We start from the raw sequence: 24,165 nt of genomic DNA, 5'->3' as shown, positions 1-24,165 counted from the left end.
TAATAACTTTTTTTAACTTGGCGAGAAGAAACATTCTGGTGAGGTCAACGGTTTGTCTGGCGTGTGACGCGGAGTCGATTGACCATGTTTTTATTTCTCGTTGTGTAGCTCAAACTACGTGGGGCTTGATATCTCAATGATGTAAGGTGCCATGGAATTATGTGCTTTGTGTCCAGAATTTGGTTGAACTCCATAAATTCTTGACTTTCCTTAAAGACAAAGCTAAAGTGTTTAATGTGGTTTGTTTGGTGACTATGTGGTGCCTTTGGAAGAAATGAAATGCTTTAGTTCACAAAGGAACTTCAGTGCACGTGTCGAGCTTGGTGGAAGAAAAATGGATCTAAAAAGTTTGGGTTGTCATGGGAGGATTGGTGTAGTTTTCGGGTGCAATTCGTGTATGATTTTCAGCTTTTGCTTTAGGTGGTACGGCCTGTTTTAAGCGTTTTAGATCCTTAAGTTGGCGGATATTTTGGTTTTTCTAGCGTATTTCTAGAATTTAATAAAATCTTTTGTTTGAAAAAAAAATAACTTATAATTAATTCAATATTGTCAGCCGTCTCTCTTGATATTTATAGTCAAATTCATTTCATCCGGTGAGAAAGATATCTCTTGATACTTGCACACTTCCAAAACACATTAATGTCATCTTCATCATCGTCTATTCAATCCGCTTTGGTCTCTTCTTCTCAATCGTGTAAATATGATGTATTTCTTAGTTTTAGAGGAGAAGACATCCGCAAGACCTTTGTAGATCACTTCTACTCGGCTCTTATAGATCGACACATCCGCACTTTCAAAGATGATGAAGAACTACACTAGGGTGAATCCATCCGGCCATCTCTTTCTAAGGCTATCAAAGACTCACGGATTGCTATTGTTATATTCTCTGAAAACTATGCAGATTCTTCATGGTGCTTGGAAGAACTTGCGTATATCATGAAATGCAGAGATAAGAGAGGGCTTATTGTTGAGCCCATATTCTATGATGTGGAACCCTCAGAAGTGAGAAATCAGAAAAGTAAATTCGGAGAAGCATTTGCCAAGCAAGAAGCGAAGTATGACAACAAAGCTAAATCATGGAGAAAGGTTCTTGTTGAAGTAAGCAACATTGTTGGGTGGGAACTCAAAAACATTGCTAATGGGTAATTTTCTTTATTTTTTTTTGGGAAAATCTCATAGAATAGTAATCAACTTTCAAAAGTGTTCCAATTAGGTCACTGATGCATATTTTTTCCAAATCGGATCACTAAATCTTCAAATCAAGTCTCACCGATTTTTGTGTGCGTCAAGAAAGAAATGGATGATAAGATGTGGGTGTTGGAATTTGCAATATATGTAGTTAAATTTAAAAATTTTAAAAAAACGTTAATTATATTAAAATTTAAAAATAAAAAATAATATTCACGTCGCCACTCAACGTCAACTTTAAAAAGAAGATAAAAAGATTTTCTATGTGAAACAAAAAAGAAATTGATTAAAAAAACTTGTTAAAATTTTTAATTTAATCAAACACGAAAGTTGAGTGATCTAATTGGAACACTTTTTAAAGTTGAGTGACATAATTGGAACACTTTTGAAAGTTGGTTACTATTCTATGAAGTTGCCCATTTTTTTTTTCTAAAGTATATATGCTTATTATGTATTTTTACAATTCAATTATACTTGCACCATATAAGTTTCTGGTGACATATAATACTTGCACCTTTTATTTTGTAGACGAGTTGATCCGTGTGTGTGAAACACTGTCTAGCTCCGGCTCGTGTCATTTAAACTAAGAAATATTTGACTTGAGCTCAATTCCTATTGAGGCTTTTATAAAACTCGAATTTGGTTTGTGACTGTTTTATGGGATTGCACTTGTCTCGGGCTACGCTTATTTTTCAGATGAGCCGAACCACTATTCGAGTTTGGTCCGTGAAGCTATGAAAGCTTGAGCTCAGTCATCGTTTGGAAACTCGTTAGTTCAAAACAATTAAGACAAAACTAATTTTGTATTTTGTTACGCACATACATTTATAAATAAATTTCATATATATTGTTGCTTGACCATTTTAAGATCACAAGTCAATAATAGCCATAACAACTAACAAGCATGTGTGATCCTGACTCTGTGACTATTGTATACTCTTTTCTGTTTCAGTCCAAGATATCAAAATTTTTGTGGGATATATTACCAGTTTAAATGTGATGTTAGTACACACCACATATTAATGTACTTCCAACTTAATTTGTAGGCATGAATCAAAGGCTATTAAAGAAATTGTGAATAAAATTCAAATTAGATTGTTCTCAGATGCTGATAAAGACCTCGTTGATGAAGACCTTGTCAGAATGAGGGCTTGCTTGCAATATTTGGAATCACAATTAGACATCAAGTCAAGTGGTGTGCGCATGGTTGGGATATGGGGGGTTGGAGGTAGTGGCAAGACTACTCTTGCAACTTCTATTTATATGGATATCTTTCATCATTTTCAAGGTCACTGCATTGTGGAGAATGTTAGCGAGGAATCAAGTAAACATGATTTAAAAACATTGCAACAGAATATTTTGTCAGCTCTTTCCAAAAACGAAGTGAAAGTATGTAGTGTTGTGGAAGGACAACACAAGCTGAGAAGTATGTTGTGTCATAGGAAAGTGTTGGTACTTCTTGATGATGTTGATAAACTTGACCAACTAGAGGCATTAGTCGGAAAACATAATTGGTTTGGTAGTGGGAGCAGGATAATAATCACAACGAGAGATGAACATTTGCTAATAACCCACAAGGTAGACAAGATTTGCCCTATCAAATTGTTATCACGTGAAGAGGCGGTCCAACTCTTTAAAAGACATGCTTTTAATGAAAAGGTCCATGTAGAAGATTACGAGACACTTTCATTACGTGTGGTTTCTTATGCTGGTGGACTCCCATTGGCACTTAAAGTTTTAGGTAAGTTTCTACATGACAAAAAGGAGTGGACGAGTACCTTCGCTAGACTAAAAGATATTCCAGAAACAGATATAGTGGAAAAGCTCAAAATTAGCTATGATGGACTTAAAACTGTGGAGAAAGAATTATTCTTGGATATTGCATGTTTCTTCAAGGGATGGAACATAGATGAACCAATGGAGATTCTTGAAGCTTGTGAATTTCACCCTAAAATAGGGATAGAAGTGTTAAAACAAAAGGCTCTCATAAGTATTGTGGATGACAAGTTTGATATGTATGATCTGATTCAAGAAACGGGACAATACATTGTTAGAGGTGAACATCCTAACAATCCAGAAAAACATAGCAGAGTTTGGAAAAAAGAAGAAATCGTAATCTTGTGTTTAGGAGATGCGACAAAGGTAAAGGTTAAGCTTTAAAAATATACATTGTATCACATGTGAAGCAAACAATACTCAAACCACCAGATTTTTTTCCTTCTTTATTACAGGAAAATGACAAGATTGAGGCAATAAGATATAATGGCTATTCATCAGGCTTATGTAAGATTGTTTCAAACATGACAAAACTAAGGTGGCTTAAGGTGACCAGTCATTATGATGATGAAGGGCCTACTCTTCTTTCAAATGAGTTGCGGTATATTCATTGGCGGAAGTATCCTACGAGAAGTCCACTCCTAGACAGTTCCGAGCCAATGAAGCTTGTTGTTCTAATATTGGAAGACAACTTTAAAACTCAACTTTGGAAGGGTTTCAAGGTAATTCAGTTGTTAAGAATTAAACATTTGATCAAATGGAAGGTGCTCAAAATCTCACCACTACACTTAAAGTTTGTGTGTGTGTATGTTTTATTTTTACTTTTGTTGAAAAGGAGTTTTACAAGTTGAGTTCCGAGCTAGAACTTCATTATAAATTGTTAATATGCTGAAAACAGTTAAAAAGAGCTAGTATGTTATAATGGGGAGATAACTTTATATCACATAAATAGGGACATAACTTCACTTACATGGTTATGCTTGGACTATTTTATAGTTTGTTCTGTTAGTTAAGAATACATATTAAAACCAGAAATCGTGTTGGGTGGGGACATCTGTTTCTATGTTTGAATAAGAAAAATTATGCATTTTATATGTATCATATACTAACCTCATAAATTCATTTTAATTCTAGCATCTACCACATCTGAAAGTGCTTCAACTCAAATACATGGAGAAGCTGATCAGCACACCAAATTTTGATGGACTCCCACGCCTTCAAAAGTTGACCATCTCTAATTGTTACAAGTTAAAAGAGATTCACCCATCACTTGGAACCCATGCAAATCTTGAATATGTAAGCGTATCAAGTTGTCGCAAACTTAGAATGTTTCCAACATTTATCAAAATGGAAAATCTCAAAACTCTAGAAATAAAGGATTGCTATTTGAAAGATGGAGAAATCCCTTTTGGTATTGGTGAGTTATCCAACCTACAAGAGCTGAATCTAAGTAACAATAAGTTTTCAGAATTAAATTTCAGCGTCTCACAACTTACTTGTCTCAAGCTCCTCAACCTGTCCGAGTGCACGAAACTTCTTGAATTGCCAGAGCTCCCATCAAGTTTAGCTATTCTCATGGCAAACTCATGTAACTCCCTTACAGTTGTTGTAGACTGTCATAAGAACTGTAAATGGATATGTCAAGTTTCACTTATACGAGGGCGTATAAAAAATGACCACAACAGTTTACTACAATCCATGCTTGAGGTATGCTTTATCTCCCCCTTCGTGTTTTCGAACATCACTATTAAGCTTCATACTATAGACTATGTTAACGGCATATTTGGAATCTAATGATTTTTTTTGTTAATAAAAGTAGCGCATATTTGGAATCTATAGACTATGTTAAAGGCTACTGAAAATGGCTCTATACTATTCCTACTCGAAGGCGTTGAGGTTGCGAAGTCATTTACACCTCCTCTGGTTAGAGGGAGCCGATGTAGATTGCAACTTCCTGAAAACTGGTCTAATGACTTTTCTGGTTTCTTAATATGCGCTACTTTTTTCACATATGACTTTAAGTTATGGTATAACTCTTTAAAGATAACTCTGGAGCAGACGGCTGATGTGGATTTTCAACATGATGTCGCTTGGGAGGATAATGATTCTCAAGATGATGTGGATTCAGGGGAGAGCGGGAATGATAGTGATGGTGATAGTATTGGTGACTCTCAATATTATCTGGCTTTTGAAGAGAGTGGCATACTAGATGGTTATAAACATACATGGGTGGGGTATATTTCATTTGATTCATTGAGACACACTGAATGGTGGGATGAAACATACAAAGCTCTTTCGTTTAGTTTTGACGACATTTATAAGATATGTCGTGGTTTTGGAGTTCGACTCGTCAACAAAAAAAGTAGAAGTGGTCAGACAGAAACATCAGCGCATTCTTCTTATTACTATGCACCTGAAATCAAGATTAAACATGACTCAGTATCTGTTTTAAAGATCTCATTAAACTTTTATGATAAATAATTTGTAACATATATGATATGTAAAGCACAAATTTATTTTTGTAGCATGCACCAAAAGAATAGCATTAATCCTCAAAATAGGCTCTAAAATTTCATTTTTTTCATTTTTAAATGTAGAATAAAATAATTTTAAAATACGTACAAGTGACATGTTTAAAGGCCTTGATGTTATAAAGGGATTTACGCCTGATATGTTTAGAGGGGGAAGATGTAGATTGCCACTTCCTGACAACTGGTTCACTGACTTTTCCGGCTTCTTGCTTTGCGCTGTTTTGCCAAATTACTTCCACTGGAGTGATCCTGCAAGGATGATCATGAGTCATGTGATGAGTGCATAGTATGGATTCTAAAGGTGATTTGGTTTGGGAGGAGAGTGATAGTGACAAGTATACATTTGTGTGGTATGTTTCATTTGATTCACTGAGACGTTCTAGATGGCGGGATCAAGCACGCAAGGTTGTTGAGTTTAAGATTGAAGATTACAGGTGTTGTGGTTTTGGAGATAGGCTTGTTTCCAAGAAAAGTAGAAGTGCTCCAACCGAATAAACAACATATTTTTCAGATTATAGACCTCGCTTAGAGATTGGAGACGACTTAAAGTCGGGCTTAATGATCGCCTTAAGTTTTTATGCTCCGAAACCATAATTTGTAACATAGGTTATGTTATATGGGAAACAAGTGTACTGAAAGTGACCTGTTTTAACCCATTGCCTGACCTGCCCATTCTGTCCGTCTAAGTGGGATACGGGTCTACTTATTAAAGATATGTGTACCTTAGCAGCTCAGGTTCTTGCTCTTGACCAACGTGAAACCGGTTCCTATATCGTGTTCATCCCAACATCCGAGATCTTTGCGAGTCAGCCACGAACACTAGTATTCATTGATCCATATAGCAAACACATAAAAATTAAAACAAGCAGATACTTAAAATATAAATGGTTCATACCAAAATCCAGATTCAAACTTTGTCCCATTCGACAATAACGAGTGTGGAACCTACATGTGGAACCTGAGTTGACTGGTCTCTGGTCAACACTTTGAATTACCTGGACTCACTCAACCAAATGTTGAACATTTACATCACAGTGCACATAGCAGTTGACCTGAAAAAAGTCAACTGAAAATAAGTGTTTAATATTTAAAATTTGACATAAATTAATAGAGTGTCAATGCTGAATATGAGATGATCATTCAAAATGGCATTACTTACTGTTGATAACAAAATGCCAATGAGTTTAAAGTTTGCAATAACATTTGATTTCAATATCAAAATTGGCAAGCAGCTGACCTGGAAAAAGTCAACACAACAATGCACATAGCCTCAATTTCAACAAGACATGATTATTGATTTATTGCTAAATTCTACATTGAAAACTCCACAAACAGAAAGGTAATATCAAGAACAAGAAACCTGGCATATTCAAGTTCAGAGTTGACCAAAAGATCATGTCAACTTGTGAACTCTTCTGTCATGAGTTGACCAAAAGACATTTCTGCAATCTGCATCAGCTAGCTTAACAAATAGAATCGCATGCATTGCAAATAATATAATCCATTTCATGAATAATCAAAACAAGCAAACACGTAATAATCAAAACAAGCAAACACATAAAAATCAAAAGATTTATACCAAAACATAATTTGTTACAAATGTTTCAAGCACAAACCATACCAAACCAGGATTAATGGTTCATACCAAAACACAAAAACTTGACCCCACATCAGGAGAGTTAAAAGACACTAAGGTCAAATATGATCTTAACTCCAGGTGATCAAAAGTCAAATATGATCAAAAAAACATATATGATCACTAAGGTCCATTTCCTTGAGTTTGCTTAAGCACATTCAACGATATCATCATTACGTGCTTCTTGGGATGTCGAGATGTGATCAACGTTGTCAAGTCTTTCTTTGTATGTTTGTAACAGCTCATGTAACTTACTTTCAAGCTCAATTGACATCATCTATACCATCTTTTTAATGCCGTAGTCAGTCAAATCATCATCCTCGGATTTGTTAGAGATAATCATATCTTGATAATAATGTTCAACAAAACATAATTTTATAGTGGGATCCAACAGCAATGTAGTCACCAAGTTTGCCAAACTTCCCCCAATACATGTCATATTTCTCAAGCTTTGAACTAACCATTGTACAAAAAATGGGATCACAATCCCACACCCGTAGATCTTTGTCTACATCTAGGATTTCTCTAACAAATAGGTGGGCTATGGGCTTTGATGTGGCCATTGCAATTTCTGTTTTAATCAATTTTTTGTTAGAAATTTAACCAACTTTTCGCAAGCACCAAAGTCTGAATGTTCGTTTAGGTAGTCTATCTAAATCATGATTATAACTGCTACTTGAAGTTCAAAAAAGAAAAATACCTCTCTTAAAATCCACTTTGGTGGGGGTGGTAAGGTGGTTAGGGTGTAGAATAGGAGGTAAAGGTTCAATCCTCATGAAGTGTAACATTTAGTCGCAAAAAGAAAAAAACACGGACCGGATAGAGACTCAAAAAAACATGGGAAGGCTAAAAACCGGTACCGATCCCGAATTTTGAAAATATTTGGTACCGGTACTGGTACCAAAATGTTCGATTTGGTACCAGTACGATACTGGTATTTTGTGCAAAAGGGCCTACACTATATATAAAGTTTCGTTTACGGTAAGGAAAGGAAAACGTTAATTTGTTCCCAAAATATGGGTTAAAATTATGCAAACTAATATAGTCAAACAATTAAGGAGAGAATATCATGGTTTTCATTGAAATTCGGATATACTGGTATCGTATTGGTACTGAAAACTCAAAACTTAGTGCCGGTACCAATCGGTACCCGTATTGAAAACGGTCATCCCTACGTAGCACGTTCATAATTCATTGGCCCAATTTGGGTGGTGACCTTCTAATTTCTAGTGGGCCCGTTGGTCGAGTACAAGCTTTGAATCTGGGTCCTCTAAATGGGCTCAAAAGTAATTGTCTTCATTGCCATATCCACTTTCAATCAATCTGAAACATCCTTCAACCGTCCATTAGTGAGGAAGTTTAAAGACTTTGTAGGAAAAAAATGTTTGTGGTGATTGGTGAATGTAACACGTTCTATATAGTTGTGTGTTGTTAGGTATGGATAGTTGCATACCAACACTTTCTGGCTTTGATGTTGTGTATGATAATCCCTTTAAAGTACAAATGTTTTTGTTTTTTTAATTAATTAAGATTTTGAAGAAGAAATGTTTCGAGAGATTTTTTTAAGCATTCCTTCATATTTTTGTTTGGGAGAATTAAAGGTGTTTGGTTTTGGTTTAAGAAGACATATGTGTATTATTGGTGTTTTAATAATTTTTTGATTAATTAAAATTCAGGTTTTGTTTGGCAGTGATTAATCTTGGACCGATTCAAATTCAGGTAGAGTTGTTTTAATATTTTTTTGAGTGTTGAATAAATACAAATAATAAACTATGGAATATTATAAACAATAAAATAAGTCAAATACTGAATACGATTTAAAGTTTATAATAAGTGAAAATTACATAAAAAAGATAAACAAGTAATTTGACATTTCACAATTTTATCTTCTTACTTACATGTTTCTCATTTATGCTAGGAAAAATCTTAATTGAAAATCTAAAGAGTTTAAGATCAAACATTGCTTGGAAGCACAATGTTGTCTCTCACCTCTCTTTCTATCTATATTGAAAGTCATTTCATCCTGTGAAGAAAATATTTATCATAATATTCTTTTCATTTGGTTTTCCATCATACAATTCCAAACACATTAATGGCATCTTCATCATCATCTACCCACTCCGCTCCGGTCTCTTCTTCTCAATCGTGCAAATATGATGTATTTCTTAGTTTTAGAGGAGACGACACCCGGAAGACCTTTGTAGATCATCTCTACTTGGCTCTTGTAGATCGGCACATCCGCACATTCAAAGACGATGAAGAACGACCCCAGGGTGAATCCATCCGGCCATCCCTCTCTAAGGCAATAGAAGAATCACGAATTGCTATTGTAATATTCTCCAAAAACTATGCAAATTCTTCGTGGTGCTTGGAAGAACTTGCGTACATCATGAAATGCAGAGATAAGAGAGGGCTCATTGTTAAGCCCATATTCTATGATGTGGAACCCTCAGATGTGAGATATCAGAAAAATAAATTTGGAGAAGTATTTGCCAAGCAAGAAGCAAAGTATGACAACAAAGCTAAATTATGGAGAAAGGTTCTTGTTGAAGTAAGTAACATTGCTGGATGGGAACTCAAGAACATTGCTAATGGGTAATTTTCTTTATTTTTATTTGAAGTCTTTATACAAACTTATAGACGAATTTTAGAGTGAATTGAGTTATGGCGTTATCTGAATTAAGCTGTGCTTATATAGACTTTATTAACTTTATCAATGCAATACGCCACCTTTGGACATGAGTGGAGCTGTAGTGCGTTGTTTAAGCTAAGCATATCTTATAAGTTTTAGTTTTTGTAAAACTTGATATTTAAGGTTTTAAGAAAACAACTAGTTAATAGCAAAACCCGGCCCTGTTAGCAAGGATCGATTTAGGTTTATGTGATCGCAAACATATATCAATTTTGCAGACCAAGTGTCACAAAACCTCAGTTTCACAGATTACGTGTCACAAAATATAGATATTAATCTTACAAGCTTAACTGTTTCATCAGTTATTGGTTAATTCAGTTAATTAATTTGCTCACCCTTAGTTTTATTACTATTCCTATTTCTATAATATATACTTCATTGCTTACCTTAGGTCATGACAATTCCAACTTAGTTTACATTTGTTACTTGATCAATTAAAGATGATATATGTCAATACTTGTCATAACAAGATTTTTGTGATACTATGTTACCTTGGTGTAGTGGTTCTGTTTCAGTTAGAAAGTATAATTAGATTTTTTTTGTTGGGTATTTTAATTATTAATCTATAACCAATTTACAGGTATGAAGCACAGGCCATCAAAAAAATTGTGAATAACATTCAGGTTAGTATGTTATCAGATGTTGATGAAGGCCTCACGGATGAAAACCTTGTTGGAATGAGGGCTCGCTTGAAAGATTTGGAATCACTATTAGAGATTGGGTCAGATGGTGTGGTGCGCATGGTTGGGATTTGGGGGGTTGGGGGTAGTGGTAAGACCACTCTTGCGACTTTTATTTGTATGGAAATCTCTCATCATTTTCATAGTCACTGCATTGTGGAGAATGTTGGAGAACAATCAATCAAGTATGACTTGAAAAGATTGCAAGAAGATATTTTATTAGCGTTTTCCAAAAAAGAAGTGACAGTACGAAGTGTTATGGAAGGAAAAACCCATATACAAAGTATGTTACATCATCAAAAGGTTTTGCTAGTTCTTGATGGTGTTGATAAACATGAACAACTAGAAGCGTTAGGAGGATCACATGAATGGTTCGGTGGTGGGAGCCGAATAATAATCACAACAAGGGACAAACAATTACTAGAAGCTCACAAGGTAGATGAGATCTACCCTGTTAGATTATTATCACATAATGAGGCCATCCAGCTCTTTAATAGATATGCATATAATCAAAGAGATCCCATAGAAGATTACGAGAATCTTTCATCAAGCGTTGTTTCCTATGCAGATGGGCTCCCTTTGGCACTTAAAGTTTTAGGTTCTTTTCTATATGACAAAGATAACAAGGAGTGGCTGAGTACCTTGTCTAGACTAGAAGATATTCCAGAAGCTGGAATTATGGAAACACTCAAAATTAGCTATGATGGACTTAAACATGTGGAGAAAGCGTTATTCTTGGATATTGCATGTTTTTTCAGGGGAAAAAGAAAAGATTATGCAATGGGGATTCTTGAAGCATGTAATTTTCACCCTGAAATAGGGTTAAAGGTGTTGCGACAGAAAGCGCTCATTACTATTTTAAGCAATGGTACCTTTGATATGCATGATCTGATTGAGGAGATGGGACACTATATTGTTAGAGGGGAACATCCTAACAATCCTGAAAAACATAGTAGAGTTTGGAAAGATGAAGATATCAGTAACATGTGTTTAGGGGATACAACAATGGTTAGTGATATTACATGTATACATTATATTAGATGTATAGTTAGTGATACTCAATTAAGCCGTACGTTGTTTCCTTTTTTATTGTAGGATTATGACAAGATTGAAGCTATGAGATATGATAATTATTCATATGACGATACATCAAGCTTCTTTAAGATTGTTTCAAACATGAAGAAACTAAGGTACCTTAGTGTTGGAAGTGTTGATGCTCCAACATACTTTAGTCTTCGTGATAATAAGTCTAATCCCAATAAGGCTACTTCAAACCTGAAAAAACTAAGGTGGCTTAGGGCGTGTGATAGAACGTATGATAGAGGGCCTAACTTTCTTTCAAATGAGTTGCGGTTTATTGATTGGAAAGGGTATCCTACAAGAAGATTCCCAGACAGTTTCAAACCAATGAAGCTTGTTGTTCTAACATTGGAAAACAGCTTGCAGAAAAAACTTTGGAAGGGTATCAAGGTAATTCTTTTTATGAAACATCTAAAAGTAGTGGATTTCATACTCAATAATTTCCCGCTCAATTTTATATAACATAAGTTATATTTTTGACAACCGAGAATTAGTAATTTATACAACTTTAAACTTGTTTGATTCTATGTGCACTTTATCTTTGTATAGTTAGTTGCTTGCCTCTCCCCATTTTTATTGGTGGTTAATATGTATCATACGCGTATTCATAAATTCTAATATTTACTTTTGTATTCAATTTATATGTATAATATATACCAGTTGCGATAAACTCTGATGTTATATCATATATTGTAGCACCTACCATATTTGAAAGTCCTTATGCTTATTGGCATGAAGAAGTTACTCAGCACACCAAATTTTGATGGACTCCCATGCCTCCAAAAGTTGAGACTTGATGATTGTTATGAGCTAGAAGAGATGCACCCATCACTTGGAAACCTTATGAGCCTTGAACACGTAAGTATATTAGACTGCGACAGGCTTAAAACCTTTCCAACGATTGTCCACATGGAAAACCTCAAGACTCTAGAAATAGGGTATATCCATTTAAAAGACGGAAAAATCCCCTCTGGTATTGGTGAGTTATTCAACTTACAAGAGCTAAATCTAAGTGGTAATGATTTTTATTTAGAAATTGACTAGTCTTAACTCTTAACGATGCTTTATTTAGAGGGCATTTCGGTTCCCATTGTGAAACTGATTATCTGATTCTTGTGACTTGAAGTCCCAATATTCAATTTTAGTGTTTGTATTTACTGATTTCTTAGTACTTTTATTTATATGTTATTTAGGAGTAAAATAAAACGATCTATATTCTATCCACCTAACTCAAATTCATTTAAACTTACGTTCACTGTAAAAGCTTTCATTGCCTTATTGTTGTTATTATTATTATTATTATTTCTTGAACAAACAGAATTTCTCAAATACTTAAACATGCAATTATCGAATTATCACAAATCCAGGCACAAAATCACATCTAGATGCTGTCTTCTACAATTCGTTTTATTACAGCTAATTATCTGATTAAAATTATTAATTTTATCTTATGCGAATATTTAACAGGGTATGGGTATACCTGTGGGAAAGCTCTCTCTTTATACAGCTCTCGGAGGAATTCGTCCTTCAGCTGTAAGTGTTAACATGAATAACAGGGACTATCATTAGGTATCTTGTGAATTTATGCAAAATTATTTTGTGTAGATCATTTTTTAATTGATTATTTGTCATCTCTGTATTAGAGGAGGCATAATGGCAGCTTGGGTAGTGTGTGAAAAGGGTAATTTTTGGTATGTGTGATAATTGGTCCAGCCAAGTTGGGTTGACCCGAACACATTCTGTACAAAATATTTGGATTTTTTAATAACAGTTTGCTTGTCAATATGATTACAATAATGATATGAGTTCAATAGTATTATAAATTCTTTTGATTGAATTATTTAGGATTGCTTATGCATTAAAAAGTCATTTGGGGTGACTGTTGATTCGTTTGACTCATTTACATGTTACCTTACAATTTACTTTTTTTTTCTTCCTGCTTTATCCTTTTGACTAGTTAGAGATAAAAAGTAACATAGATTGACATTTTCATAAGTGCATGGGTCAAAGAACATAGTTTATTTTCAAATTTCCTGTTAGGCTGTTACTATGTTTTGATTTTTGTGTTTTTTTCTATTTTTCTGAGAAGGCATAAAAAGATAACATCAATATCATATTGTAAAATATTTGCAGTGCTTGCCGATAACCATTGATGTCGGGACCAATAACGAGAAGATGCTGAACGATGAATTCTACATTGGTCTAAGGCAAAGGAGGGCTAGTGGAAAGGTTAGCTAGTTTTCCATCCCTTAATTGTGAAATGGGCAGGTCATTCGGGCTGAGTAGTGGGCCAAAATGGGTAACTTTTTGTTCAAGTTGGGTTGGCCAAAACTTCTTTTGTCCAGAGTCTTTTAACATTTTTCATAAACGATTAGTGTCATATATGATTACTAATAAACACGCCTTTGGCGACTTTTATTTTAACGTTTAACCTGTCATATATGATAACCTGAAGTTACCCATTTTGGACCTGTGTTATGCAATAAAAATACACCATTCGTGAATTTTGATCTCTTTGACTTTTTAGCTTTTTGACTTCTTAGAGGATAAAGATAAGTATATAACCTGAATCGACCCGTTTAGTAAATGGGTCAAATTTGCAACATCTTGCCTATTTTCTTTTGGATTCAATTTTTGTTCTATTTGCTAGGAGTATGCTGCCCTTATGAACGAGTTCATGTCTGCTGTCAAGCAGAATTATGGAGAAAAGGTTCTCATTCAGGTTAGCAACCTTATCTATCTTTTTGCCTTTTTCTTTCATGCTGTTTTTTTGTTCATGAGAGACAATAATCGTCACCTCTGTGTTGATGTTCTCTTTTCAGTTTGAAGATTTTGCAAACCACAACGCCTTTGATCTTCTTGAAAAGTATAGAACCACCCATCTTGTTTTTAACGACGACATACAGGTACATATTTTGTTTTAGCATATATAAATGTTCGTGCCATTAATTAAATTATATACTGACTAGAAGTAACATTATACATCTTGATTTATATATCACTAGGCTCGAAACGTATGAATAAAGAAAATATTAAGTTAATTATTAAATAGTTAGTAATAAAGATTCACAAATTAAAGAAAGAAAAAAAAGCGGAAAGCAAACCTATTTATTAGGTGAAGAAAGAAAAGTGGGAAAAGTAAATGATGGTGATAAAGGTTTAGGAATTGAGAAAGAGAAGCAGGCAACAAATTTATTTATTAAGTGAAGAAAAAGAAGTGGCAGAAGTAAATGAAGGCTCAAAAGTGACAAGTCGCGCTCTCATTTACTTATTTATTACATATATATATATATATATATAATTTTAAATCATTCCCTTGGAAATCTAAGCCCACTTTTATTTTAAAAATTGATTCAAATCTATTATCACAACAGTAGTTTTCATTTAATGAAATTAAAAACTCATTAAAATTTTAATATATTATATTTTCTAATATTTTATAAAAATAGTTTATTCAACCCGTGTATCACACGGGCATATAGCCTAGTTACATATATATATATGTAAAGAATATATATATGTAAAGAATTGATTTTATTTAGAATAATTTAAAATAAATGAAATTAGCTGTCTTTCTGAGCATGCCACGTCAGATAATAATTTAAATGAGAAAATGACATAAAAGTAATACAAAAATGGAGCAATTTTGCATAGTCTGTATTCTCCAAATCATGCTTGAAAACCATTGTATATTGTGCATAAAAAACTTGTATTTTGACGAAGTGTGAAATTTTGCAAGTTTTGAAGGGAGTATATGAAATTCTCCATACAAAAATATAAGTCACAAACACCAAACATGATAATGGAGTGCAATGGATCATTTTATTGCCTTCAACCAACTGTTTTCTTATTTTGTTTTAGGGAACAGCATCAGTGGTGCTTGCAGGGCTTATTTCTGCACTAAAGTTAGTTGGTGGATCATTGGCAGACCATACATTCCTATTCCTTGGAGCTGGAGAGGTTAGTCAATCCTGCTTGCTTTTTAATAATTCATCTTCTTTGTACCTCTTAAATTGTTTTATTTATTTATTTTTTGTTCTTTGTTATTTTCCAGGCTGGCACAGGCATTGCTGAACTCATAGCTCTTGAAATATCAAAACAGGTTTGAAAACATCTAGATTAGAGGGTGCTTGCTGATACAAATAATTATTTAAAATCGGTTCAGATTGGGTAAAAGTTTTGGTTTTTATTATTGATAATAATTGTGAAATATGATTAAAAAACTACACCCGCTGGGCCAAAACGTTTGCCTACATTTCTTATAAGTTATAATTTACTTTTTTTCCTGTTATATCTGATCACTAAGTCTTGCGCTTTTTGAAGTCAAATGATATCTTAAATGCATTAAAGTTTGGCATTCTTCTACTTAAAAAAACTACATTAAATGTGCATATCTTAAACTGCATTTTTTTTTTCTTTTAAAAAATTACTTGGGGACGTAGGGAGTATTATTACAATGATAATCCTAATTTTTCAAATAAAGCAATTTAGAATATTGCATACATTAAAAATGGACTTTCAGGTACTTTCCAGTCATTTGATCCATTCTCTTAGTTAAGTTGTTTTGATTGACCAATTTAATTTTATGAGATAAAGCATACCCAAAAAAGGATCTATTTACAAGAAAATTGGTTGAAACTGCAACCTCTAAAAAGAAGAGAGATTAATAGTTATATGATGTTATACGATGGTGCAGACAAACGCTCCATTAGAAGAAACACGGAAGAAGATTTGGCTTGTGGACTCGAGGGTAACGAATATGAAAAAAAAAAACTTCCTTTTTATCTCCTCTCTCTTTTCTTCTTATTGTAACAATAACTGTTTATTATTTGGTTACCTTGTACTCTAGGGTTTGATTGTTAGTTCACGCCTAGATTCACTTCAGCATTTTAAGAAGCCGTGGGCCCATGATCACGAACCTGTTGATGATTTCTTGGATGCTGTCAAGGTTTGAATCTCTCAATCTCTTGTATAGGCGGGTCAGGTATCATGGAGTTTTTTACCAAAATGGGTGGAGGGGAAAAAGTATTTACCAATATAGGTTATTTTAAAAGTATTTACCAAAATGGAGATTTTTTTCCTTTCTCTCTCCTTGTTATTTAATTCCTTTTAATTCTAGGGTTAGAAAAAAAGAAAAACACCAAAAAAATGAATTTAGCAACTACAGGGTCTACAGTATGTTTTCGAGAAATTAACTGGAGTTTTTATTTTTGTTTTTTTAATTAACTTATTATAACTATTTTCTTTTTATTTTTTCTTCAATCAAGCCATGTTAGCCTCAACTCAAAAGTCATCTAAATAAATCTTAAAATGATATAAGAAACATAAAAAACACACTAAACAAGCATTTCAAACTAAACGGTCTCAATATCAAAGACAAACAAAAATGAGAACGTCAAATAAAGTCAACTTGATGATTTTAAGTACAAATTAATTTAAATGAATAAATTAAATTGGTACACTATTAAATATCTCAGATAAATTAATTTGTACTTAAAATCATCAAGTTGACTTTATTTGACGTTCTTATTTTTGTTTGTCTTTGATATTGAGACCGTATAGTTTGAAATGCTTGTGTTTAGTGTGTTTTTTATGTTTCTTATCTCATTTTAAGATTTATTTAGATGACTTTTAAGTTGTGGCTAACATGGCTTGATTAAAGAAAAAATAAAAAGAAAATAGTTATAATAAGTTAATTAAAAATACAAAAATTAAAACTCCAGTTATAAATTCCTCGAAAACATATGTAGTTGTTAAATTCATTTTTTTGCTGTTTTTCTTTTTATCTTTTTTTTTTCTAACCTTAGATTAAAAGGAATTAAATAACAAGGAGAGAGAAAAGAAGAAAATCCCCATTTTAGTAAATACTTTTAAAATAACCTATATTGGTAAATACTTTTTCCCCTCCACCTATTTTGGTAAAAAACTCGGTAACATGTTCAGGTCAAACGTGCCAGCTCAGGTTGACCCGCCAACATTTCTGTTATGATTACAGTGATGATTACTTTTTCTATTGCAAGTATGATCATCAATAAGGTACATAAAGGTCTGTATTAACCTGACTTTCTTGTGTTATCAGTCAATCAAACCAACAGTGCTGATTGGCTCATCAGGGGCGGGGCAAACTTTTACTAAAGAAGTTGTTGAAGCTATGTCGTCTTTTAATGAGGTAATTTGTACCTAAGAGCTTACTTGACTGCCTTAGTAAATACAATCAGAAGTGAATGCTTCATAAACATTTTTTTTTGTAGAAACCTATTATTCTTGCTCTTTCCAACCCGACTTCACAATCCGAATGTACTGCTGAGCAAGCTTACACCTGGAGCAAGGTATAATCACTATCTTTCTACCTACATTTCACATTAAACTGTGCATGACAAATGCACTTGTTATGAAAAATAGACATGTTATTTTATTTTCATGTTAATTTGTGTGTGAAAAAAGGAAATGATTGATTGTATAAAATTTCCGATGATAATGTTATTTCAAGGGCAGTGTTAAATCAACTTGATACTTTTCAGTTTGGCTCTACTCACCTCTATTGTCCTCTGTATTTAAAATTTAAACGGACACAGAGGGTAAAAGCTTACAGTAACTCAAGTATTTGATACTCCAGCTTACTCGGTCTGAATCCAGTTTATTTCTGAAAGACTTTTTGAGTTCGTCTCGAGGAGGGGTGTAAACGAGCCGAGTCGGCTTGTTTAACGTACCACAGCCTGAGCTCGGCTCGTTTCGAGTTCTATTTCTAAAGCTCAAGCTCAGCTCGTGAGTAGTTTTTTAAGCCCAGACTTGGCTCGTTTATTGTTTATTAAGAGTTTATCCACATTTTTTAATTATAATCTTGTGTATATAACATAATATCTACTATTAAGTTAATTTTATCATAATTTTATACAATATTAATATTTGTTCTATAAGTATATATACAATATATAAAAATTATATGAATAGTAGACTCGTTTAGGCTCATGAGTTAGCTCAAGCTTGATAATTGAAGCTCAGGCTCGGACCTCATTTATCAAGCAAGCTTATTTTTAGGCTTGAGCTCGTTTAAACTCGGCTCAGTTTGAGCTTTTTGAGAGCCAATATTGAGTAGCTTAAGCGCGGGTTGGCTCGTTTACATTCCTAGTCTCAAGTAGGCTACACGTTGGCTTGACTCGATTACACATGTAAACCCTATCTTCTACAGTTTGTTTCATTACAATGAGTTATCTAATAAGACGAATTTATCTACTTTGTTGATTGCAGGGGCGTGCAATCTTTGCGAGTGGTAGTCCGTTTGCTCCTGTCCACTATAATGGGAAAAACTATGTATCTGGCCAGGTCACTAATTCTTAAACCTTGACATTTATGTTCCATTTTATAATGACTTAAATAAAACAATAGTCGTAAATTTTTTGTTTTAATTTTTTTTTGTATCAGTCTAACAATGCATATATCTTCCCCGGATTTGGTCTGGGCTTGATAATTTCTGGTGCAATCCGTGTTCATGACGACATGCTTTTAGCAGCCTGTAAGTTTACGGTTTAAATTCGTTTATCAATTGATTCAATTGTCCTTGCCACCAATTAATTGAGGACACTTAGGTAATAGGTGGTCATTACAACTATTTTACATGAATTTGGGTTGTGTTTCTTTAATAATGGGTCAATTAGGTAAGATCAGGAGAAATTATAAAACGTAAACTCAGATAATAATGTGTGTGCGTGTGTGTTTCGTTAACACGAGTTATAAGTGAATTTGCAATTCTTTGCAGACTTATAATTCTCCAATCAAGATTAAATATGTGGCAATTGGCATGGCCATAAATTTAGTAATCAAGTCATTTGTGTTTTGCTTCTGATGTGTATCAAATTGGATTTAGATAACTTGAACTAGAATGGAGGTTAAACCAGTTTTATAACTTCATTCATTCTTAATTATACTATTTTAACAGGCCTTTATATATAGCCTAACAAACAAGAAGCAAACTTAAGAAACATGTGCAGAAATTAAATAACCAACTAGAAGTGTGATTAATGATTTTGTTGGATATTGTTAATCTCCTGTTAAAATTTGACAATTTAATTAATATATATGAAAATAAGGTGAATCACTTTGTCTTTTATTTAGCTCCGTAAAAGTAGTTAAAAGTCCTCTACATTAAACATATGTTTGCGTACTTAAAAAAATTATGCTACTATTATGATAATATACGGTTATTTGTCTACTAGTCTATAAAGGGTTGCATCATAGCACTGCCATTGTATAGTCAATAAAGCATTGCAGCGTTGCAGGGCTGCAGCCTGCAGGCATAGTATTATATAGTCACAGTCACCAACTCTATTGAAGTATCAAGCAAAAAATTGAAGTGTAGAGACTTAGTGTGTGATTTTCAAAAATCCATAGGGTTTTTATGATAATTCTTCATATAAAACATATCAAATCAGTAGTGTCTCCCAAAGCATATTAAGATTTACAACTTTATAAATATTTTATTCTAGATAATTATGTTGTTATCTTAACAATACAGTTTTTATAACCTTCTTCATTGATTTAATATAATTTTTTAGAAAATGAACAAGGGTTTGTGAATCAACCCAGCCAGACCAGTTTGATGCACACTAAAAAGTGACACTGATTGATCCACAAGATTATTTCCTCTGTCATTATTAACCGGTGTTTTGAACATTTTTATTTTGTAGTTTAATTTTATTTTTTTAATTATATGCAACAGCTGAGGCTCTAGCTGATCAAGTAACACAGGAGCATTTTGACAACGGGCTGATATACCCACCATTTACCAACATCCGCAAGATTTCCGCTCACATTGCAGCCAGGGTGGCAGCTAAAGCTTATGAACTTGGTGAGACCTCTCTCTATATTGGTCTAGACTAACAAAACAAAAAAGTGAACCAGTGCTGTTAGATTCAGTCCGGTTCTCGGTTAAGTTTTTGAAAACAAGCTTTTAGACAATACTAATAGTGTGCAAAAAGCGTTCTAAATGATTCTTTTTATTATATTTGATGAAACAACCTAAATTTATATACATTTTTCTGCAGTACATATATTAATAATTATTATAAAAATATATTTATTTAATATGTTAATACAAGTTATATAGATAATAGGCTCATGAACAAGTTCAATACGTAACGCTTAGGCTTGGTCTCATTTATTAACCAAGCTTTTTTTAGACTCAAGCTCGTTTAAACCCAGCTCGATTCAAGCTTTTAGCGAGTCGAATATCTCAAGTATTTGCTTGTTTACATCCCTAGTTTTGACCCGGTGTACAATTTTAAACTATTTAATACTATTATGTTTTTAACTATTTATTTTTTGTTTTTATTTTTGGGGTTTGTAGGTTTGGCGACTCGTCTTCCTCAACCAGAAGATCTTGTAGCATATGCAGAGAGCTGCATGTACAGCCCCAAATACCGCAATTATCGTTAAATTTTGTGAAAATATGGTACCGTATGTGAAACTGTTTTAGTGACTGTTTTTAGAGGGTATTTTGCTAGGTGTGTTGTAATATTACGAATAATGTGTGTGTTTTCGTTAACATGGGTTATAAGTGAAATTGCAATTCTTTGCGGACTTGTAATTCTCAAAATAAAAAAAACATATGTAGCATGATCACTTTAACGTTGTGCTTTGCTTCCTAGAAACCAAGATGTGTGATTTATGATTTTGTTGGATGTTAATCTCCTAATAAAGTTTGCCAATTTTTAACTGATATATATAACAATAAGTTAGAATCATATTGTATATTATTTAGTCCGTAAAAATGGAGAAAACGACAAAGTCAGTACATGCAATTGTACTGATAGTCAATAACCTGCAGCATTGCAAGGTATGCAGGCATGCCTACTGCATAGCATTGAATGGTCTGCATAATAGTAAAAGTGAAAGCAAACAATATCAGCCAGAAGTAATATTTTATCTCTCATCTTCATTTATAAAAGTCAGTCACTCTCATCTTCATCTGCCGTTCAAAAAACACACTCATCTTCATCTTCCTTCATGAGACATGAATCCTCTAATCTTTTCTTTCCTAAGCGGCTATCACCTTCACCGAATACTGCTTTTGAGATTCAGGTATATAATTATACTATATATATATTATACTATATATAATTGCAAGACTAATGCTACAGTATATTTTTATATAAAGTCACTTTTAGTCCCTTATTTTACAGCAGCAATACTCTATGAACCCCTGACTAGTAATACTAATTATAATTATGGTGTTCTTAAAACTTCTGTCACATTCAGACTGTCAACTATTGACACAAAATTTTTAGAAATATAAACTTTTGGATTTTCAAACTTTGATAACAAAACATTTTACCTGTAATGAACTATAGTGATACTGATACCGACCGAGTTTCTGTCACTTATGGCTATACTTGTTATAAAACGAAAGTATAAATTCCCATCCTAAACCCTTCATGTTCCTAATCTCATCACCATGGAAATCACAACAATGTCACAAGCCACCCAACTCCACGCCCAATTCCTCAAACAACACCCGCAACACAACACTCAAACCCTAATAAATATCTTCAATTTCACCGCTTTATCACCTTCCGGCAATCTCACATACGCCCACCACATCCTCAACTCACTCAAACCCACCACCCCAATCAACTCCTACTTCCACAACACCCTCATCCGAGCCTATTCCGACTCAGACCCACTTCAATCCATCACTTTCTTCCTCAATTGGCTCAATTACAAACACCCATTTCACCCTTTACCCGATAGGTTCACTTACCCGTTAGTTATTAAAGCTTGCGCCAAATTGAAGCGTAAAAGATTCGGTAGACAGGTCCACGGGTTGGTGTTAAAGTCCGGGTTAGGTCCAGATGTGTTTATTCAAAATGGGTTGATTCATTTTTACTCTTCGTGTGATGAAATGTGGTGTGCACGTAAGGTGTTTGATAAAATGCCTGAGAGAGACGTCGTTTCGTGGACGAGTGTGATTAACGGGTTGGTTGATAATAAGCGGTCGGTTGAGGGGTTGAGGTTGTTTGAGATGATGGAGATGGAGGGGTTTGAGCCAAATGATGTGACGGTGATTTCGGTGCTGAGAGCGTGCGCGGAAACCGGAGCGTTGAGTGTTGGGATGAGGTTGAATGAGTTTGTTGATGGTAAAGGGATTGGGTTGAGGAAGAATGTTGTGACGGCATTTATTGATATGTATTCGAAGTGCGGGTGTTTGGATGGTGCGATGAGGGTTTTTGGTGAGGCTGGTAATAGAGATGTTTATGTTTGGACGACGATGATTTCAGGCCTTGCGAGTCACGGGCGGTGTAAGGAAGCGATTGAGTTGTTTGAGGAAATGGAACGTGTTGGTTTGAAGCCGGATGAGAAGACGATGACTGCTGTGTTGTCGGCTTGTAAGAATATGGGTTGGGTCGATGAAGGGTTAACGTATTTTAATAATATCAAGAGTGTGTATAAACTAAGACCGACTGCACAACATTATGGGTGCATAGTGGATTTACTTGCTAGATCCGGAAGACTAGACGATGCTCAAAAGTTCATCGAATGCATGCCCATCGAGCCCGATGCGGTGCTATGGAGATCTTTTATATGGGGATGTAAAGCTCATGGGGATACCGAGCGAGTGAGCCATTTGATTAAACACTTTGAAGGTGCAAAGATGGATTCGTGTGACGACTGTGGAACTTATGTCTTACTCGGTAACGTGTATGCATCTAACGGGAAATGGAAGAATAAAGCGAATGTGAGGCGGTTAATGAACCAAAAGGGGCTCGTGAAGCCATCAGGGCATAGTCGGATTGAAGTTGACGGTGTTGTTTACGAATTTACAGCTGGAAGTACTTGTCACATTGAGGCTGCAAGTATTTACAAGAAGTTGGAGGAAATAGAGGAGGATTTGAGGGTTAATGGTTATGATCCGAAGTTATCAGAGGTGTTGCTTGAGATTGATGACGAAGAGAAAGTTTCCCAGTTACTTCATCACAGCGAGAAGCTTGCAGTATCGTTTGGGTTGATAAAAACCGAGCCTGGGACCACAATTAGGGTTGTAAAGAACTTAAGGTCTTGTGCGGATTGTCATTCTTTCATGAAACATGTTTCGGGTGTTTACCGACGAGAGATATTGATTAGGGATCGCATTCGGTTCCATCATTTCCGGAATGGAGAGTGTTCTTGTGGGGATTATTGGTAATAGGAACAATAAAAATAGTTTCTGGTTAATTATAGATGCAACCTGGTTTCTAAAGTGGTGTTTTTATTGTCCAATTTTTTTTGTATGATGCAGCTTTTGATCATTCATTCTTTCGAAGAATTTTATCGGAATATTCAGTCCTTTTGTATCTATGTTCTCAAGAAAAAAAATATTCCAACTGTACTAGAGGTTGCAAGATAGATAGGACGTATAGGTTGGGTAACGGGTCAAAAGAGTCGCATCTTAGTACTGGTCAAAGCAGGTCGTGTTGGATTGACCCGGCGCCCCGCAACCGCTTTTTTGATCATTTATCAAGTTTACATGAATTTGGGTTGTGTTTCTTTAATAATGGGTCAATTAGGTAAGATCGGGAGAATTTATAAAACTAACCTCATCATTCACAG

General features: G+C 34.3%; 2 protein-coding genes and 2 pseudogenes across 2 annotated transcripts; all 4 read left to right on the top strand.

Annotated features, from left to right (window-relative positions):
* The first annotated feature begins 639 nt into the window (after positions 1-639).
* LOC143557176 (disease resistance protein Roq1-like) lies at positions 640-5,445 on the top strand (annotated as a pseudogene).
* A 3,778-nt stretch (positions 5,446-9,223) lies between these two features.
* On the top strand, positions 9,224-12,627 carry LOC143557175 (disease resistance protein Roq1-like). The gene is made up of 4 exons (XM_077046308.1): positions 9,224-9,726; positions 10,404-11,511; positions 11,599-11,973; positions 12,280-12,627. Exons 1-4 carry the CDS (start codon positions 9,224-9,226, stop codon positions 12,625-12,627), a joined length of 2,334 nt encoding a protein of 777 aa, XP_076902423.1.
* Positions 12,628-13,053: 426 nt separating this feature from the next.
* Positions 13,054-21,048, top strand: LOC143557167 (NADP-dependent malic enzyme, chloroplastic-like). Its single transcript, XM_077046301.1, has 14 exons — positions 13,054-13,116; positions 13,717-13,812; positions 14,234-14,305; positions 14,406-14,489; positions 15,445-15,543; positions 15,638-15,685; positions 16,280-16,333; positions 16,433-16,531; positions 17,663-17,752; positions 17,835-17,912; positions 18,832-18,906; positions 19,006-19,096; positions 20,300-20,428; positions 20,927-21,048. The coding sequence occupies exons 1-14, from the start codon at positions 13,054-13,056 to the stop codon at positions 21,013-21,015; spliced, it is 1,167 nt and encodes a 388-aa protein (XP_076902416.1). The 3' UTR covers positions 21,016-21,048.
* Positions 21,049-22,033: 985 nt separating this feature from the next.
* Positions 22,034-23,767, top strand: LOC143557164 (pentatricopeptide repeat-containing protein At4g21065 pseudogene; annotated as a pseudogene).
* Positions 23,768-24,165: the final 398 nt, after the last annotated feature.

The sequence above is a fragment of the Bidens hawaiensis genome, unplaced genomic scaffold, assembly GCF_021521415.1.
Source record: "Bidens hawaiensis isolate Kalapana, Puna unplaced genomic scaffold, B.hawaiensis_p1.1 tig00018841_1, whole genome shotgun sequence".
Classification (NCBI taxonomy): domain Eukaryota; kingdom Viridiplantae; phylum Streptophyta; class Magnoliopsida; order Asterales; family Asteraceae; genus Bidens; species Bidens hawaiensis.
This window is presented reverse-complemented; position numbering and strand designations above follow the sequence as displayed.